The 19,521-nt window shown below is 42.6% G+C and overlaps 1 protein-coding gene across 1 annotated transcript; it reads left to right on the plus strand.

Moving 5' to 3' along the window:
• The first annotated feature begins 18,089 nt into the window (after window positions 1-18,089).
• On the plus strand, window positions 18,090-19,521 carry LOC127533270 (uncharacterized). Its single transcript, XM_051945888.1, has 5 exons — window positions 18,090-18,178; window positions 18,262-18,384; window positions 18,494-18,607; window positions 18,871-18,943; window positions 19,104-19,521. Exons 1-5 carry the CDS (start codon window positions 18,090-18,092, stop codon window positions 19,383-19,385), a joined length of 681 nt encoding a protein of 226 aa, XP_051801848.1. The 3' UTR covers window positions 19,386-19,521.

The raw sequence follows: 19,521 nt of genomic DNA on the forward strand, positions 1-19,521 counted from the left end.
TGAAGCAGCTGACAGGTACCGGCTGGCCAAAAGGGCGGCAGCTGCGGCAGTTGTGGAAGCTAAAACTCGGGTGTGGGAGGAGTTCGGGGAGGCCATGGAGAAGGACTTTCGGTCGGCCTCAGGGAAGTTCTGGCAAACCATTCGACGCCTCAGGAAGGGGAGGCAGGGCTTCGCTCAGGCTGTGTATGGTCGAGGTGGAGAACTGTTGACCCGTACTGGGGATATCGTCGCACGGTGGAAAGAGCACTTCGAGGAACTCCTGAACCCCGTAAACACGTCCTCTATGGAGGAGGCAGAGCCTGAAGACTCGGGGGTATCTGCGTCCATATCCGTGACAGAGGTCGCCGAGGTAGTTAAAAAGCTCCTCGGTGGCAAGGTGCCAGGTGTGGACAAGATTCGCCCTGAGATGCTGAAGGCTCTGGACATTGTTGGACTGTCTTGGGTGACACGTCTATACAATGTCGCGTGGGCATCGGGTACAGTACCTGGGGAGAGGCAGACCGGGGTGGTGGTCCCTATTTTCAAAAAGGGGGATTGGCGAGTGTGTGCCAACGACCGCGGTATCACACTTCTCAGCCTCCCCGGGAAAGTTTACTCTAGGGTGCTGGAAGGGAGGATCCGACCGATAGGCGAACCTCGGATTCAGTAGGAGCAATGCGGATTCCGTCCCGGTCGTGGAACAGCGGACCAGCACTTTACCCCTGCGGAGCTGCTGAGGGGGTCATGGGAGTATGACCTGCCAGTCTACATGTGTTTTGTGGATCTGGAGAAGGCCTATGACCGTGTCCTTCAAAGGGCTTTGTGGGGGGCACTGCGGGAGTATGGGGTACCGGGCTCGTTGCTACGAGCCGTTCGGTCCCTGTACGACCAAAGTGAGAGCTGTGTCCACATATTCGGCACTAAGTCAGACATGTTTCTGGTGTGTGTTGGACTCCGCCAAGGCTGCCCCTTGTCTCCAATCCTGTTTGTGGTTTTCATGGACAGGATTTCGAGGCGCAGTCATGGTGGGGAGGGTTTTCGGTTTGGGAGCCTCGGGATCACATCTCTGCTTTTTGAGGATGATGTGGTTTTATTGGCGTCCTCAGACCGTGACCTTCAGCACGCACTGGAGCGGTTTGCAGCCGAGTGTGAAGCGGCAGGGATACGGATCAGCACCTCCAAGTCCAAGGCCATGGTTCTCTGCCGGAAACCGGTGGATTGCTCCCTCCAGGTTGGGGGGAGTTGCTTCCCCAAGCGAAGGAGTTTAAATATCTTGGGATCTTGTTCACGAGTGATGGGAAATGGAGCGGGGCCTTCTTGGTGCGGCGTCAGCAGTACTGCGGGCGTTGTACCGGTCCGTCGTGGTGAAAAGGGAGCTGAGCCGTAAAGCGAAGCTCTCGATTTACCAGTCCATCTATGTTCCAACCCTCACCTATGGTCATGAGCTTTGGGTAGTGACTGAAAGAACAAGATTACGGATACAAGTGGCTGAAATGAGCTTCCTCCGTTGGGTGGCTGGGCTCAGCCTTAGAGATAGGGTGAGGAGCTCAGACATCCGGAGGGAGCTCGGAGTAGAGCCGCTGCTCCTTCACATCGAAAGGAGCCAGTTGAGGTGGTTTGGCCATCTAATTCGGATGCCTCCAGGGAGACTTCCTTTGGAGGTTTTCCGAGCACGTCCGCCTGGGAGGAGACCCCGGGGTAGACCCAGAACTCACTGGAGGGATTATATATCCCATCTGTCCTGGGAACGCCTCGGGATCCCCCAGGAAGAGCTGGAGAGCGCCGCTGGGGGGAGGGACGTCTGGAACGGCCTGCTTTGCCTGCTGTCTCCGTGACCCGGCCCCGGAGAAGCAGAGGAAAATGGATGGATGGATGCTTCGAGTCCCATCAGTCTGTTTTTATACAGTCCTGCTTCTTCATTAGGGTCCGAGCACCAACGGTGCCGAGAAACCCAAGGGTTTATTTACTATAATTAGATGAAAAAGGGCTGCACAGTAGGTAGTGGTTATCACTTTCGCCTTGCAGCAAGAAGATCCCGGTTCAAATCCCGGGGTGGGCCTGGGCTCTTTCTGCATGAAGCTTGCATGGTCTCCCTGTGCATGCGTGGGTTTTCTCCGGGTACTCCGGCTTCCTCCCACAGTCCAAAAACATGCTGAGGTTAATTGATTACTCTACATTGCCCGTAGGTGTGAATGTGAATGTGTGTCTGTATATGTAGAACTGCGACAGACTGGCGACCTGTCCAGTGTGTCCCCTGCCTTCACCCGAGTCAGCTGGGATAGACTCCAGCACCCCCCATGACCCTAGTGAAGATAAAGCGGTGTATAGAGAATGGATGGATAGATGAAAAAGTCAATCACGGCCACGCCCTAAACTCAACAGGAAGTCGGCCGTCTTGAATTAGCTGAGTTTTTTCTGATTAATAACTCATCAGGGGTAAGTCCGAGAGACCTCAAAGATGGCCAGTATGTGCAACAGACCTTCCTGATGAAAGTTATCAAAATGCTCTGCAAATTCAAAGGGCATGGCCATGGCGGCCCCCAAAATATTGATCCTACACCATCAAACAGGAAGTGGTGTCTAACTCGCCTGAACATGCTCCAATCTGCCTGAAATGTTTCATGTATGATCAGAGTCCTGCCCTGACCACATCCATGCAGTTATGTACATTTAGAGTCCCTATATTACCATAGTAGTGACATGACGGGTCCAAAAAATTTTGGTCACGTGATCTATGGGCGCCATTTTGTTTCCTCTTCATGAATGCTGTTAACGTTTACATCGCAGAGAGTAATTCTAGGTCTTTTTTCACTTCCTAAATACCTGAAAAATGACGGGCTGTTGTGCCTTTGGGTGCACAAATCGATCGGAGAAGGGATTCCACATGTTTAGATTTCCCAGGAGTAGTGAAAGAAGGAAACTGTGAGAAAATAAAGTCCGGAGAGTGGGATGGAAACCGACTTCATCATGGTTTTTGTGCCAGGTTAGTCCCATGTATGTACTTTCATGTTATGTTGTATGGGTGAATGACAGATAGAAAAGTTTGATGTGATTTTAGGCAGTTGTGGTTATTTTGACTTTGACCATTTTCATGCATGGAGATGTATTACTGGTAACTGTTGGTTACCCCGTTAAACTTCAGCGGCCCGTCTTGAGATGTGCAAACGTATTTTGCTAAATTGACCGAAGCTGCAAACTCGATGATAGAAACATTATACACCCATGGAAAGCTTAGATTCTCATGAATCCGCCGGTAAAAACCACTTTCAGATGTGATTACCACTGCGGGTAATATAAACACATTTGTCCAACAAACAACAAATAACGTTAACAGCACAACTCACCTTTGAAGGCTCATAACTAGTCACAGATGAAAATATTCCACAAAAAACGGCCATAATCCAACCTTGGACATCCAGACAAAACAAGCCAGTAAAATATTTTGTCCAAAACATGTCTTGAAATCAGTAAGCAATCCACAAATAGCTAGTTTTCGTGGATGTGCACCTCTCCCTGCGTGTCCCATATTTGGGATAGACTCCAGTAGAGTTCCTGTGTCCTCTAAATTGTAAAAAAAAAAAAACATTATTATTGATAAGCAATCATCCTTTTTTACTTTTGAACGATGACTAGAAAGCTGAGAATGTAAAAATCCAAATAAAACACATAGTGCGCTAAGCGAGTACACACACAGTCACAGGTGCATTAGTGTGTGGCACAGTGAATGGAAACAAAATGGCGTCAAATCCCCAGTTGTCACTACTCTGGTAATATCGGGACTCTATGTACATTCACAGTCATAGCGCCACCGTGTGGTATCAGGAAATAGACATTTTTTTACACTTCAATGTACTATTGTCAGTAGGTTGATCAGATTCACCTTAAATGTGTTGACATAAGCCTGAACACGTTGATGATGATTCCCAGAGAAAATGGTGATTCGTCATCAAAAGGCGTGTCTGTGGCGGCGCTGTGAATGTTGATGTTTTGCCATGAAAATTGAATTATTTATGTCTCAGCTCCACGTGGTCCAATCTGGACCAAACTTCATGTGATGACGACATACATATTGCACATCTCAGTGTTCACACCTAGATGATGCCACAGTGTGAAGATTTTGACGATTCTGCAGTCTGACTTCCTGTTTACCCGCCTAAATTCTTCACCTACTTCTGATTTGTGCGTTAAACATTTTAAAACCTTTCCTTCATTTCTTGCTTCAGTCTGACGTCATACTTTTGCTACATGTTGGGATTTTTGCTTAATCTTCTGTTGATTTATCTGATCTGTAGTTCTGGGATTTTTTCTATTTTTACCATCATAACAAAACAACTATGACAACAAAACACCCTGACACCACTTTAAGGATTCACTATCTCCAGAAATTAAACTTTCCCAGCCATGAAATGTGGTGAGGACTCAGAATGATTGAACAGAGGGCAGCATTTTAATTATTGTATAGGGCAAAAAATTCAATCCAGGCTGATCTAGAGTCTCCATAAAGTTCCTGTAAGAATATACCAATTTATGGATCGATATTTCTACTAAAATATAGTCTTTGGTGGCATTTCACAAGGAGATAACTTGAGTTTTGCCCAATATTATTTGAAATTTGTCCAAGATTACACAAAAATGCCTAAAATAAGTCAAAGATGGTCCTAAATGACTTAAAATGTGACCAAAGTTAATTAAAATCTGTCCACAATGACTCATAAATAGTCCAAAAATCCTCAAATTTTGTTCAAATTGACATAAAAATGGCCTAAAATGACTCCAAATTGTCCAAATTCACAATAATAAATAGTTATTGGCTACTAAAAATGGAAAAAGTGTAAAATTTTTAATCCAGGCTGGTCTAGTGTCTCCATAAAGTTCCTGTAAGCATATATTTACGGATGGATCCATATTTCTACTAAAATTCAGTCTTTGGTCCACATTTCTCCAACTGTTGAGGCTCTAACATCAGTAGAATCTGATGTGTTAAAGTTTGACCAGACAAGGCTCTGGTTTTTACTTATTTTGACTTGAAATCTGTTTAAAATGACTCAAAAATGATCCATAATGACCCAGAATTGTTCAAAATTATGTGAAACTTGTCCAAAATGATTAAAACTGTCCAAAATAAGATTAACAAAACCCTGGTCAGAATGACTCAAAATTGCCAAAAGTGAAAAAAATGTCCAAACGTCATGGACAGAGTTGTTAATTCAGGTGTGTTGCTTTTTCAACAGGTAGATCAGAAGAATGTTTCACAGCGTTCCACTAGATTCAGACTCGTAGCTTTACGTCATCTTGCAAACACACTAATAAATAAAAGCCTCTGGAAGTATTTAAACCTCCAAACTCCACCCAAGAATGTAAAACATGTGAACCACTCCTCCACTGAAGAACAACAAACAGCTTGTAAAAGGATAGATTTGCTCTATTTGTGTTATAATAAAGTGGAAAATGCATTTTAATCAAACACACAGATCTTTAAAGTGTCTGTTTGTGCACATTTGTTTTCATTTAGCCTTTTAAAGTCTTCCATGGCAGAGAATGAAGCCTCACAGAGTCTGGTTTCAGGAAGTTCCATCCAGGAATCATCCATCAGTTAAACCTCCAACTGGACTGAAGTTCTGCTTCCATCAGGAGTTTCTACAGCTTGTAGCGCAGCAGCCTCCAGTCTGTTGGTGTCTTCTGCCCCCTAGTGGTGCTGTTTGATCACTGCTTCCATCCTCTGGTGTTTCAGCTTCATCCTGTCTTCAGGTGACTCATCAGCTTCTTCTTTAGAGGCGAACATGACTAAAATCAAGTGTTTTGTTTGGAAATTTATGACAGAAATCAAACAATGAGGCGCTTCTTGGTAAAGTGGAAAAGTGAAGAGAGGTTTAAGACTGGCTAACGTTACCTACAAGGTCTAATAATGTTTGAAAGGAAACTTAAATGTTCAAAGAAAGTTTTTTTTTGATATTTATCATTTCAAATAGAAAGACAGAACGTTTAAACATTGACGAGATGCTCAAAAAACAAGAACGTTCTCAAACTAACGTTCAAAAAACAACGTCCAGATGTTGTCGCTGCCTTTTTTAATTTTATAAAATCTTCCTCCAAAGTGATTCGTGGAACATTTTGCCTGGAATGTTCTGGGGATGTTGCTGTTGAGAACGTTCTTCTATAAATGTTCCCACAATGTCTCATAATAAAGAAAAGAGGCTCAATGCAACATTTAGAAAACGCTTTTACCGCTTCTTTGGAGAACTTTATTCTGAATTTAAGAGGAACATTCTGGGAACTAAAACATTACGAGAACTATGCAGAACTTTAAGAGAATGTCTTCAGAACTAAAACCTCCACCTTGGTGTTATTTTGTTACAAAGAGAAGAAAAGTTTGACTCTAAACAAGCTCTGAAATCCTTATTTTTCTTACATATAAAACTTCCAGAAAGTCTAAAAAATGATTTGCAAAGCTTATTTTGTGACGTCCTACCTGTAAAGTCCCTCAGCCTGCAGGGGGCGCCAGTGGAGGAGGCTCTACTGCACATGTGCAATGAAAAAAAAAAAACGCTTTAAAGATCTGAAATGTGCTGGAAGTCGGTAACATTGCACCAAAATAATTCCCCTTCGTTGTTGTTGAGGGGCACCATCACTGCATCCTGGGCTTAGCTCCGCCCATTAGGAATCTGATTGGTTAAACACAAACAAGCCGGAGTGTTCTTTAGTCCGAGTATATTTTGGCAATTGAATTTTACTGTCAGGAATGGGGGTGGTAGAACCCAGGCGCAGATACCAACAGGCTAGCAACAGGAGTAGTGGTGAAAATAAAGTTTATTTAACCAAAATCCAGAGCTCTGTAGCAGGAAACAACACAAGGAACACGTACTCACTACTGTGATAATCCTCTCCAAGACACGTACTCAAAACAGGAAGGAAACAGCAGTGGCAAGTCCAAAAAAATGCAGAGTCTTAAAAGGGGTTGAGTCCATACAACAACAAAAAACCCAATAAAGTCAAAAGCAATAGAATCCAACAGGGGAAAATCTTCAAAAAGTCCTGAGTTGGGGAAAGCCATATACTGGAAGGTCTGAGCTGTGATGCTCCCACACACAAAGAGGGGAGCAGAGGATATTTAAACAGAAAGGGAAGGCAGGTGAATAGTGTTTGCTGATTGCTCCACAGCTGAGTCTCATCACACAATTAGCTGTCCTGCAGCAGGCGATCAGCTGGGAGCGAGAGAGGGAGACAGGGAAAAAAAACCAGGCAGGAGCTGCAACAGCATCCAGCCAGAGGCAGGAAACAAAAACCAGTCAGGAGCCGGACGGCTTCCTGACATTTCCGTTCTGAAACGGGTATTGAAAAACAACGAACGAGTGGTCATTTAATTTTCGTTTTAAAATACAAAAATAAAATTGAAATACAAGGTGTTTTTCATTTTCATGATCTAAAAGGGATATACAAAATTTTAAAAATGCTTTGGTTGGGGGCGCTGCTGAGCATTAATGGAGTAGGTTGAGAGTTTGGAAGCTCCTGCCATTTACGATTAAATTGTTATTCTTCTGTGCTTTTCATACACTTTATACAGTCTTGCCCTATTTCTTAATACTTTTCATTTGGAAGTGTATCACTGGACTGTATTAGATGACTGGAAAGAACTCTAAAACTCGCAATACTATTCAGACGCAGCTGAGGCCAAGTGCACAATCCGCATCCTCGTCCTCGAGTGAGCTGTCGGCCCCTACAGAGGCCGCCTCGACACAAGCCAGCCCTGATGTTGCTGCCCTTAAACTCGAGTTGCTGGCCTCGCTGAGTAAAGACATCGCTGATATTTTCAAAAAGGAGCTCCAAGATACTCTCGGGGATGCTCTGTCTACTATTAAGCTCGACCTGCAGGCAGTGAAGACACAGTTGGCGAATGACAAAGCTGCTACCGATGTTACCATGTCCGAGCTAAAAGGTACGGTCGGGGAGATGGAGCACGCTCTCACCGAGTGCTCCGATGATGTCGCCGAAATGAAAACTACCATCAAGTGCCTCATAGCAAGCGTTGCCAAGCTGGAAAATAAATGTGAAGACTTGGAGTCCAGGGCACAGCGTAACAACCAGAACTGAACTGAGGAGGATATGAAAGAAAGATCAGGGAATCCAAGGCCAACTACAGGAGACAATGGAGGACCAGCTGCAGAATAACAAGCTTTGAATGATTATAAATGCTTTAGCTTACAGGACGTTTAATCTCTGATGTTTATCTCAGAGCCCATCTTTAACTCTGACTGGACTTTGTGATGCTAACAAAAAATACCCCATTTAAAGTAAAACATCTTTTTTTCTGCATCCATGAATATTTTAACATGGTCTACATGTGCAGGATTCAGCAGCATCTAGTGGTGAGGATGCAGATCAGCACCAATCAGCAGCTTTTCCTTTCCAAGTGTGTAGGAGAACCTCCAGCAGCTGCTACTGGGACAGAAACATGGGAAGGCCCTCTGTAGTGGCAGCGTTTGGTTTGTCCATCCTGGGCTCCTGTAGGAACACTGCAGTGCAGCAGAAGAGGACGTGGTCACTATGGAGATATGAAATCTGAACCTGAGCTGGAGTGGAAGCTGACACATGATTAGGAGATGATGAAAACATATTTAGGGATTCTGTGTAATGAGGACAGGCTGATGTGCAACACAATGATGTGTAACAGAGTCAGAGGTTCTATGTAGAGGAACCATGTGTTCTAGTGACAGAGGGGTTAGTGCAGTAGAACAATGTAACACTGATAGAGGATATGTGCAGTAGAACCATGTGTAAATGTTCATTACTGCTTGGTAGCTTCTCTTTTGTCTATTTGTTTTGTTTTTTCTTTTTTCTGTGTCTTTGATCAGTTGTGGTTTTATGTGATTTGTAGTTTTTTTTAAATTTTTGACCTGCTAATGGGACTTGAGATGGAAATTAACCACACAGCTAAAATCTGCTGTATTTAAATGTAAATGTTTATTGATGCAAATTTTCCCATGTTAAAAATAAGTAAACAAACAAATAAAGGATATGACAGGTAAAATACTGCAGCAAATGATGAATACTACAGATAAAATATTGCAGAAAATGAAGGCTATTACAGGTTGAATACTGCAGTAAATGATGAAAACTGCAGGTAAAATATTACACAAATTGTTACTACAAGTACTGCAAAATATGATGAAAACTACAGCTGAAATATTACATTAAACGATGAATATTACAGGTAGATTGCTGCAGTAAACAGAAGGTATTGCAAGTAAAATACTGCAGCAAATGATCAATTTACAGGTAGAATATTGTATTGAGGGCTGCACAGTGCAGTAGTGGTTAGCACTTTCGCCTTGCAGCAAGAAGATCCTGGTTCAAATCCCGGCCTGGGATCTTTCTGCATGGAGTTTGCATGTTCTCCCTGTGCATGCGTGGGTTTTCTCCGGGTACTCCGGCTTCCTCCCACAGTCCAAAAACATGCTGAGGTTAATTGGTTACTCTAAATTGTCCGTAGGTGTGAATGTGAGTGTGATTGTGTGTCTGTATATGTAGCCCTGTGACAGACTGGTGACCTGTCCAGGGTGTCCCCTGCCTTCACCAGAGTCAGCTGGGATAGACTCCAGCACCCCCCATGACCCTAGTGAGGATAAAGCGGTGTATAGAGAATGGATGGATGGATGGATGGACCATTAACCAACAGTGAGACAGCAGGAGGGAAAATACTGTAATAACATTATTGATCTGTTTTGATTGATCACCTGTGATCAAAAGGAAACTTAACTACAGATAACAGTTAACTAATTTATGATGCCGACAAACCTGATTTAGCATCAGTGTTAGCACTAAGTCAGGAAACAACTTTAGAACACGATGTTATAACATGTTTCCATGAGAGGTTCCAGTCTGATGTTAACTTAGAGTAACTTCAGCTACAGTAATGTAGGTCACTGCTTTATATGTGATGTTGTCCAGATGGGGACAGAAAGCAACAAGCTACTAAGACTTTAACACTTCCTGTAGAGTTTGTCCTGAAACCAGCGGGTGATGTCATGGTAGCTACGCCCATCTTTCTGATACAGTCTGTCTATGAAAATAACCAACACCACGAAATTAAATTCAATTAAATGCAAAGATCACTCATATTTTCTGTCTACTTTTGATGTTGGAAGCCTAGGATCAGCTGATTTGATGCCAGAACCAGAAATCATAGGTTGGATCTCCATGTGGGACAGCCAATATTCTTGCTGTGTTCTCTGTGCAGCGTGTTCTCCACATCAGTTCTACGGTCCTTTATTCCCATTCTTCTTTTCACAGCATCAGACAGGTGGTTGTGTTCAGGTGATGGATGTTCAGACAGAGCTCAGCGCATGGACTCGTGTTCTTTTATTGCCTCATGTTTTATCATCTGCAGACTTTTTTTTACTTTGACGTTAACGCTGCAGCTCAATTCGTTGAATTAAAACCAGCTTTTGTGTGAAAATGAAGTTTTGGTCTCATCTGTATGTTTATTAGACAGGATGGAGATTTGGTGTGTTTTGATGAAGGGCTGAGTGATGTAACTATGGTAACAGGACTTTGTAGGTGCTTCAAAATCAGATCCTTTCTTGGTCAAACGGCATCACACTGGTGCTGGTCCGGTTATGTTCCTCCTCTGTCATAATCCGCTGTGTGAGTCTATGGAGAGCTGGTTGCTGCTGGGAGCTCAGCAGAGAGAAGCTCTTTGTTGGTGTGTTCAGTTCAGTTGGTAGCAGCTCATGGATCACTAAAAGTTCTGTCAGCACACATTACTTTGAGTAAAACTTCACAACGCTCCTTCCATGTGTTTGTCTAAAATCTCTTTTAAAAATCCACCTCCAGTTTTATTGTAGTTTCCCTGAACACTCTTATCTTCTTGCATGATGGTCATTAGTCTAAGTGAATGGTGGTTCTTTTCTCTTTAATTAGGGTTCTGTGTAGAACCCTCTTGAAAGCCACAAGTTCCTTCTTTTAGTTTTTTCTCCTGTATTTCAAATGGCAATTCTGAAGGCCAAAAAATAAATGAAATTGTATGAAAATTTGCACACACATCAGGTCTGGCAAAAAAATAGATTTTGATGGAACTTGCATAAATGTGGGTGAAAATGGCTCAATAGCGCCACCTGGAAAATTTCCAGTAGGCTCTATGACCAGGATGTGTCACCTACAGCTGCAAAATTTGATAGGCATAAGTAACTTGTCAAGTTGCACAGAAATGTAATTGACAACCATACCTGAAACACAACAGGAAGTTGGCCATTTTGAATTATATGATGTATTTCGAACGATTTTGGACCAATTTTTGCACATTTTTGAAAGCTAGAAATTCAAACAAGGTAACCCTGACAGAACTCAAATTTGGCCAGGATGTACTCCAGGCATGGATGATCAAATGTTATGAAAATGCTCCATAAGTCTGACAGTGTGGAAATGACAGCTGGCAGAATTTCAACAGCTCGCCATGACACAGGAAATGCTGTGGAACTGGCCTGTACATGCTCCAATCTGCCTCAAGCTTTACATGTATGATCAGAGTCCAGAACTGTTCACAATTATCGACCGAAATATACTCTCAGTCACAGCACCACCTAGTGGGCATGTTTGGACTTGCTGACCTGAAGGACGCGAGGACCCAAACAAATGCTAGCAGCTTTTATTTCCTTTGTGAGTTCTCATCTGTGATTCAATCTTCACAGTCTCATTTCAAAATATTTTGTTGTTTCATGACATCTGTTCTGTTGTAGAGACGCTGTGTGTTGGAACAAAGAGGAATGGGGAGAATTTCATCAAATATTACAGACTGTGTTTCTATTTAATTTTTTTGTATTTTCATACAGAAAAAGAGGAGAAGGTGAAGTCAGGGTGAGAATAAAGTCATGTGTTTCTGGAGCCACAAGGAAGTTTGTGCTCAGAAGAACACCAGGTCCTGTGAACGCAGCTCCACCTGAAACACTGTTCAACCAGTCACGCTGCATACTCTGACAGTGAAGGGATGAAGGTGTGGCAGTGCTCTGAACACTCTGATAACAGACAGGAAGCAGCGTCGGTTCACTTCATTCAATGAAGGATTTACGGGGAGACGATTCCAAACCTGCTGTGGACAGAAGAGAGCCGATTGGTGGCTGAGAGCTCAGTAAGTGAACTTCTGGTTGTTTTTATCAAGTTCTCAGTGATGTATTTGATTTAGTTGCAGTGATGTTGAATGTGTGATTGTTGGAGGTGTTTGTTGCTTTCAGAAGCAGGACGGTCACTGTGAGTGTTAAATTCTCCACATGATTTAATGGATGATTATTGCTGATACATTCAATGTCAGTGTCAGATTTATTTATATTGCACTTTTAAAGGCCTTTGGCCAACCAAAGTGCTTTACAGTAAAATAAATCATCAACAATATGAGAACAGTAAGAGCAAAACAATGAAATAGTAAAATAAAATAGATAACAGATCCATTAAAGGTGACTGCCCGGCCAAAGGCCAGGGTGAGCAAGTGAGTCTTAAGACGCGTTTTAAAAATGGACAGGCTATTGGCAGACCACACAGAGAGGGGTGATGCGTTCCACAGTGTGGGAGCCACAGCTGCAAAGGCTTGATCTCCTCTGGTTTTCATGAGGGATCGAGGAGGGTCCAGGACCAACTGGTCAGCTGATCTCAGGGCTCTGGAGGGTTGATGGGTCTTATAAATAAGCTAAATATTCTGAAGCCAGTCCATTCAAAGACTTAAAAACAAATGAAAGAATGCTAAAATCAATCCTGAACCTAACCAGAACCCAGTGAAGTGATGAAAGCATCGATGTTATGTGTTTCTCTGTTCTGGTTAGGAGACGAGCTGCTGCATTCTGAACAAGCTGCAAATGGTTGAGTTCTGACTGGTCAATGCCGACGTACAGGGAGCTACAATAGTCCAACACCATGTAATAAAAGCATGGATATCTTTTTCTAGATCAGCCTTTTTAGGTAGGGTTTTACTTTGGCTAGAACACAAAGCTGAAAGAAGCTAGCCTTGACCACTGAGCTGATCTATTTGTCTAATTTAAACTCCCCATCAAGAATAACACCAAGACTCCAAGCCTGCGATCGTATATAAGGTGCTAGTGAGCAGAGGGAGATGGCAAGGACCTGGACCAGGTCAGAGCGACCCAACAGGACAATCTCAGTTTTGTTTACATTAAATCTTGAGAAATTTAAGTTCATCCATGTTTTATATCCCTCATGCAATTAAAGACAGCATGAAGAGATTCCTTAGAAGCGACCTTTAATGGCAACTACACCTGCACATTGTCAGCAAAGCAGTGAAAAGGAATATCATGCTTCCTAAATATCGAACCTAGGGGTAGCATATAAAGGGAGAACAATAAAGGGCCCAGAACTGACCCCTGGGGGATCCTGCAGGTCAAAGGGGACACTGAGGAGCAAAACTGCCCCAAGTGCACACAGAAGGATCTATTTGCGAGGTAAGATTGAACCAGTCCAGGTGGTGCCTTCAGTGCCTACACAGCCCTCGAGGCGTGACAGGAGAATAGTGTGATCCACTGTGTCAAACGCTGTTGTTAGGTCTAGAAGAATTAAAAAGATACAATTACCAGAATCAAGGCTTAGAAGAAGATGTCACAGTGCTGATGAGGGAGGATGAGAAGCAGCTGGAGGACTGACCAGCTGCAGCCAATCCTCTCATCATCCCCCTATAAAGGCCGACGCTGCAGGCAGTTCAGCGCTGGATCATTGTTTGTTGGTCGTCCACCTCCCCCGAGACAGAACCGACAGAGCAGCCCGCGTCTTTCCCCCAGCGCAAGCCTTCCTCTTCCCCTGACTGCTCCGATCGGCCGGCCCGCTCCCAGAAGAGGTCGTGGCATCATCCCTGGCTGCTTCAGCCGCACCCCCCCAGGTGCCGTGCGCCGGCGCGTACCTCCCCATTGACTGCCGCCCCCCACAGGAGCCCACCTTCCTCCCCTCTGCCTCATGTGTGAGTTCTGGCCTTAGCTGGTGTTCTTGTTGTTTTTGAGAGTTTTGAAAGAATGAAACTCTGTTGTCTGCCAGTCTGCCTCGTGTCTGCTCTGTGTCGCTCTCAATCTGTGTTCATCAAAATTCACACTCTCCGTAATAGAGATTATTTAAAAATATTAATATGGAAGCAGAATTTCTCTGCTGTATGTGGTGGAGGCTGAGCTCAGTGGAGCTACTGTGGAGTTTAGAACAAACATTTTATCTGTATGTATTTATAGTCATAAATGTTATGAATCACTTATTTAGCTACTTATCTAGTTAGCACTCAAGTATTTTCCAGACCTAAGGACTGAGCTGACTTATGGAAGCAACATGAGAGTCTGTCAGGATCAAGTGACGCTTGAGGAGTTTATGCTTCCTCCAGGCAGTGAGGCTTCAGTGTCAGACCTAAAGGTTGACCTAGAATGTCATCAACAATGACACCATGTAGCAACCAATAATGTAATACCTTTCAAAACATAATAACATGATAATTTTGGCCATTTCAAATATAATAAAGCCAATAATACGAGAATTCCCCAATACTGTATTAAGGTTTTTGAACCAATAAAGTAATAACATTTTGCCAATAATGTAATAAGTTATTACGTTAAAAAAATCCATTGAAAATGTAAGAACTGCAGCTGGTGATGTAATAATACTTAAATAGGACTACATTTCTTCTCTTATATATAAGACAGCCAAGAAGTAAACAGAAGATGACTGTTCTATTAGTATTATGAAGCTCTACAAGGCTTCTGGTCTAAGTTTACACATAAAACAGTTATTTAAAGGATGAAAGCCTGGATTCTTCTCAGTAATGTACAAAGTTAAGGACATTTACTGGAAGAAGTAATCCCAAATTTAAGTTGGTGTTTTCCCCTTAGTTCAATATGCACATTATACTCTTCAGTGTTTTGGAGTTCAGCGCCATCATAGTGCAGGTCCAGTTATTTAAATACAGTTTGAAGTGAGGACTGAATCATTTTTCTTTGAAAAATGTTTGAAAAAAGTTTTAATGAAATGTTTTCAGAAAAAAAAATGTGGGAAATTCATCTGACAATGCAGCATCAAACTGATGCTGACATGGAATTACAAATTTACAAATCTAAGCAAATAACATTCTAAATAAAGATTTTGTACAATTAATAATTCTGAAATTGTCTCTTACAACCACAATTAAAAAGGTGATAGCTACATGGGACGTATCCTTGATGAATAAATATGATGACTGTGCCATCTACTATGCCTATTTTTAAAAGAAAAAAAGCACAAAAACTGCAGAAAATCTTTTATTTCAAAGAAATACAGTCCTATTTATATATTACTACATTATTGACTCCAGTTTTTACATTTCAACTGATTTTTTTTAAAAACATTTTTTTAATGTCAGGGCATTCATGTAATAATTTATTACATTACTGGGAAATTAGTGGTTGCTACTCACCACCAAGAGGCATTAATGATCACTGACCATCCATCTGCTGCTGGAGCATTCCATGTCAAGCCAACCAGGGGTTTCCTTCACAAATGTTTTGTTTGGAGGATTCTTGTCCCATGGGAAGCTTCACATACTTAAATGGTGGAGAAATCTCTGACAGGAATAATTCAGAGTCAGGTCTATTATGTACTCTGATTAGCAGTCATTCTGTTTATGATCGTCACATTTCAAATACAAGCCATCCAAATACTACTGAAATTGCTACAACACTGAGTAGCTGAGTCTTTTAAGTGTATAAAAACTGTTGTTTCAGAAAATATGGATGGAAAATATTCATTTAAGGTGTAAGAATTTTCATTTCAAACGTCCTGTAACAGAACACCTGAAACATAATTACACTTCAGGAGCTATGAATCAGCAGAAACAGAATAGAAATCATTGGATTGTTGCTGAACAAGTGATTGTGCTTCGTCAATGTGGTGAGTGGCTGAAATTTGCTGATTGAAGCTGGTAGCTGATGTAATGCAGGATCATGGATTGTGAGCAGGTTAGTTTCCATGCAGAACTCTGCCATGTAGAGAGGCAGTTCTTAGGAATCCAGAGTGAACACTGTCTGGGACTGAACCAGCTTCATACAAAGTGCAGGAAACAGAAGAAAGCTCAGTCAAATAAAATGTAGTTGTAAGCAGCTTTTGCCTTTAAAACAGCACCAGGTGCTCATCAGCTCTGTACCTTTGCTGACTTTGCGATCCGACAGCTCAGTGAGTGTTTTGTGTTTCAGCCTTTGACCTGCTAAGTGATGCTTGATTCTAGAGGAGGAAGATGGGAAGTCAGGAGGAGAATAAATCAATGTGTCTGTTGGAGCTCAGAATAACACTGTGATGGTAACTCAGATTGAAACACCGTCCAACCAGTCACACTGCATACTTTGAAACAAAGAGATGAATGTGTGGCAGCAGCCTGAACACTCTGAAGAACTACATTCATGTTTTATCAGATAATCACGTTTGTTGTATAATGTTATATTTCTGACTTTATGTGCAGCAACTGCACTCTGAGCCTCAAAACCTGTCAGTGGGTTTGAAAGGTGTGATAATTTGTAAAAGGTCACCACAATTACATCATTTATTATCCAGACACTGGAGAAAACTAAACAACCATTGGATTTTCAACTTTCCAATGACACCAATCGTTTCTGATTGATAGCAGAACTATGGATAGAGGGGAATTAGGAATGGAACGTAAAAATAAATTAATAATTAAAAAATAAAAGAATTGAATGATGCTTCTATAAAAGTGTGACTTTCTCCAAATTCAGGATCTACAGCAGGAGTCTGTTCCAGAAAATAAATTTAAGACTTTGAGTTTGTTGCTCTGAGATGAAGGAAATTCTGAATTTTCTAATCCAGGAAGAGGATCCAGTTGCCATGGTAGCAGACTGTGTGAACATCACCTGGTTGACAGAAGGTTTTTCCTTCAACAGACTCTGACTATCTCTTTGACTCCAGCTTTTTGGCCATCAGACCAGACGTCATGTTTGGCGGAAACCAAACACTGCACATCACCAAAAACACACCATCCCCACTGTGAAGCATGGTGGTGGCAGCATCATGCTGTGGGGATGTTTCTCAGCAACTGGACCTGGAAGGCTTGTAAAGATAGAGGACAGAATGAATGCTGCAAAATACACTGAAATCCTGGGGGACAATCTTTTTCAGTCTGCAAGAGAACTATGTCTTGGGAGAAGATTTATTTTCCAGCAAGACAATGATCCAAAACATACTGCAAAAGCTACACAGGAATGGTTAAAAAAGAACCAGGTAAATGTTCTGGAGTGGCCGAGTCAAAGCCCAGACCTCAATCCTACAGAGAATTTGTGGCTGGACTTGAAAAGGGCTGTTCATGCCCGATACCCGCACAACCTGACAGAGCTTGAGCAGTTTTGCAAAGAAGAATGGAGCAAAATTGCAGTGGGCAGATGTTCAGACTGATTGAGACCTATCCACACAGACTCACTGCTGTGATTGCAGCCAAAGGTGCATCTACTAAATACTGACTTGAAGGGGGTGAATAATTATTCAAACAATTATTTTCATTTATATAATTTTCTTTCATTAACATTACTTTATAGAAATCTGTTTTCACTTTGCCATTAAAGAGTTTTTCCAATAAATTTTTGTGTTAAAAAAGCTAAATTTTATTGACCATGATTGATTTATGAAAGCAATAAAATGGTAAAACATCAAAGGGGGTGAATACTTATGATAGGCACTGTAGATGTGGGTGAACATGAGGAAGAATCACAGCAACGTGTGATCATTAAAGGCCAGATCAGACTTTACTGTTCCTGTGGGGAGAAGTTGTCGTGTTTCTGCTCTGCTCTGGCTGTTTACTCCACAGGTGAAGGTAGAACGTCTCTAGAGCTGATGTGAATTCAGCAGCATCAAGGTAACATGATTGACTTTGGATGATGGGAGCAGCTGCCACTGCAGCCTCTGACTGGATATAGTGGACTTGGACAAAAAGAAACATGTCAGATGTTGAAAAGCTTTTCAGTTTTTAGATGGAGTGTTGAGATGAAGCAGCTGTCCCAAAGCCGGACAGGTTTCCTCCAATCAGAGCTGAGTGTGTTTGTCATGTGACTGAGAGGAAGGAGGAGAACGAATGTGTGACTCTCCCAGCAGGTTGTTGTTTGTCTGCTATGGATCAGTGTGAGGACAGAGAGGAGGGAGTCCCTCCCTCTACAAGATCTCTGTGTGGAGAAGATGAGAACCAGAGCAAAGCTCAGAGGTGAGATGAGCATCTCTAAGTGTCAGAGCTCAGCATCACATGACTGCTGGCATTATTCACACTCACAGCTCTGTGTGTTGAAGGCCAGAGCAGCAGAACACACACTCTGCTGGACCTGGACCTGGACCTGGATCCAGCTGTGTGTCCATGAAGAGTGACTGGTCAAAAGAGTTACCTCTTCATTTCAGACGATCTGCAGATGGAAGGTGAGACAGTAAAAGTGACAGAACGATGTTTCAGACTCAAAGTTGTTGTGTTTATTAACAGCTTGAAGATGTTTTTCTTCAGTTTTTATCTGTTTTGGTTTTGTTTCAGGATCCAGCAGCAGAGACCAGACTGTCCTGAACCCAGCTGTCTGTCCTTCAAGAGCGACCAGTCGAAGGATGAAGTCATTGACTTTAAAGACGTCCGTCCATTTGCTGATCAGATGTAAGCTGGAACTGACAGAAAGAGTCCCTTATTCTAGAACAGAACCAGTTTGTACGACGTGTTGTCTGACCTGCTCTTAAATCCAAAGTGTTTGTGTCTGTTGTGAACGTCCACGTCACAGCGAGTTGAGACATGATGAGGTTTAAATGTGGAGATAACTGGTTCCATTTTTAGAGTCTCCTGAAGACGTTGATGGTGTGGTAGCTGGTGTTTGTCTGTGTGGACAGACGTACTGAGATCTAACTGTTGATGTTGATCCACAGAGTGGAGCAGCAGAACTCAGAGGTTCCCAGAGCTCAGTCTGTCCAGCAGCATCACCTGGACTCCATATTCATGGTGAGTTCATGGACAACAAGTTGTTCTCCATGTGTTGTGTTCAGGCGTCTCCATGCTGCTCTTTGTAGACCAGTGGACTGTCAGTGTGTCCAACATGGATCTGATGTTTGGCTCCATGATTTGACTCTGATGGACTCATTGACACATTTCTGTGTTCCAGCTGCTGGAGGACAACATGGTGACTTTTGTGAAGAAGGAGCTGAAGAAGATGCAGAAGGTTGTGAGTCCAGATTACCCAGAATGCTCCTCAGAGAGTCAGAGGGAGGATGAGGAGGCGTTGGAGGGTGATGGTGAAGATCAGAGGAGCAGCAGAGAGATGTTTGAGCAGATCACAGTGTTGTTCCTGAGGAGGATGAAGCAGGAGAAGCTGGCTGACTGTCTGCAGAGCAGTAAGAGGATTTGTGTAAAGACTGAAGCTGCTGATCAACAGAACATTTACTAAAGTCTCAGAATATCTTCACACAATCAGTCTTTAGGGGACAAACTGTCACCTTCACTTTATTGCTACTTTGGTGCTTTAATATCCAGGTTACTTCTACTTCACTCTTTCTTTCTTGTGTTTTCATTCAGAACTTGCT

The sequence above is a fragment of the Acanthochromis polyacanthus genome, chromosome 3 (assembly GCF_021347895.1).
Source record: "Acanthochromis polyacanthus isolate Apoly-LR-REF ecotype Palm Island chromosome 3, KAUST_Apoly_ChrSc, whole genome shotgun sequence".
NCBI lineage: Eukaryota > Metazoa > Chordata > Actinopteri > Pomacentridae > Acanthochromis > Acanthochromis polyacanthus.

Excerpts from the sequence above, each read along its gene's own strand:
- LOC127533270 (XM_051945888.1), top strand. The coding sequence starts at position 18,090 with ATGGATCAGTGTGAGGACAGAGAGGAGGGAGTCCCTCCCTCTACAAGA. Across the intron at positions 18,179-18,261 it reads AACCAGAGCAAAGCTCAGAG|GCCAGAGCAGCAGAACACAC; the intron begins GTGAGATGAGCA and ends TGTGTGTTGAAG. Across the intron at positions 18,385-18,493 it reads AGACGATCTGCAGATGGAAG|GATCCAGCAGCAGAGACCAG; the intron begins GTGAGACAGTAA and ends GTTTTGTTTCAG.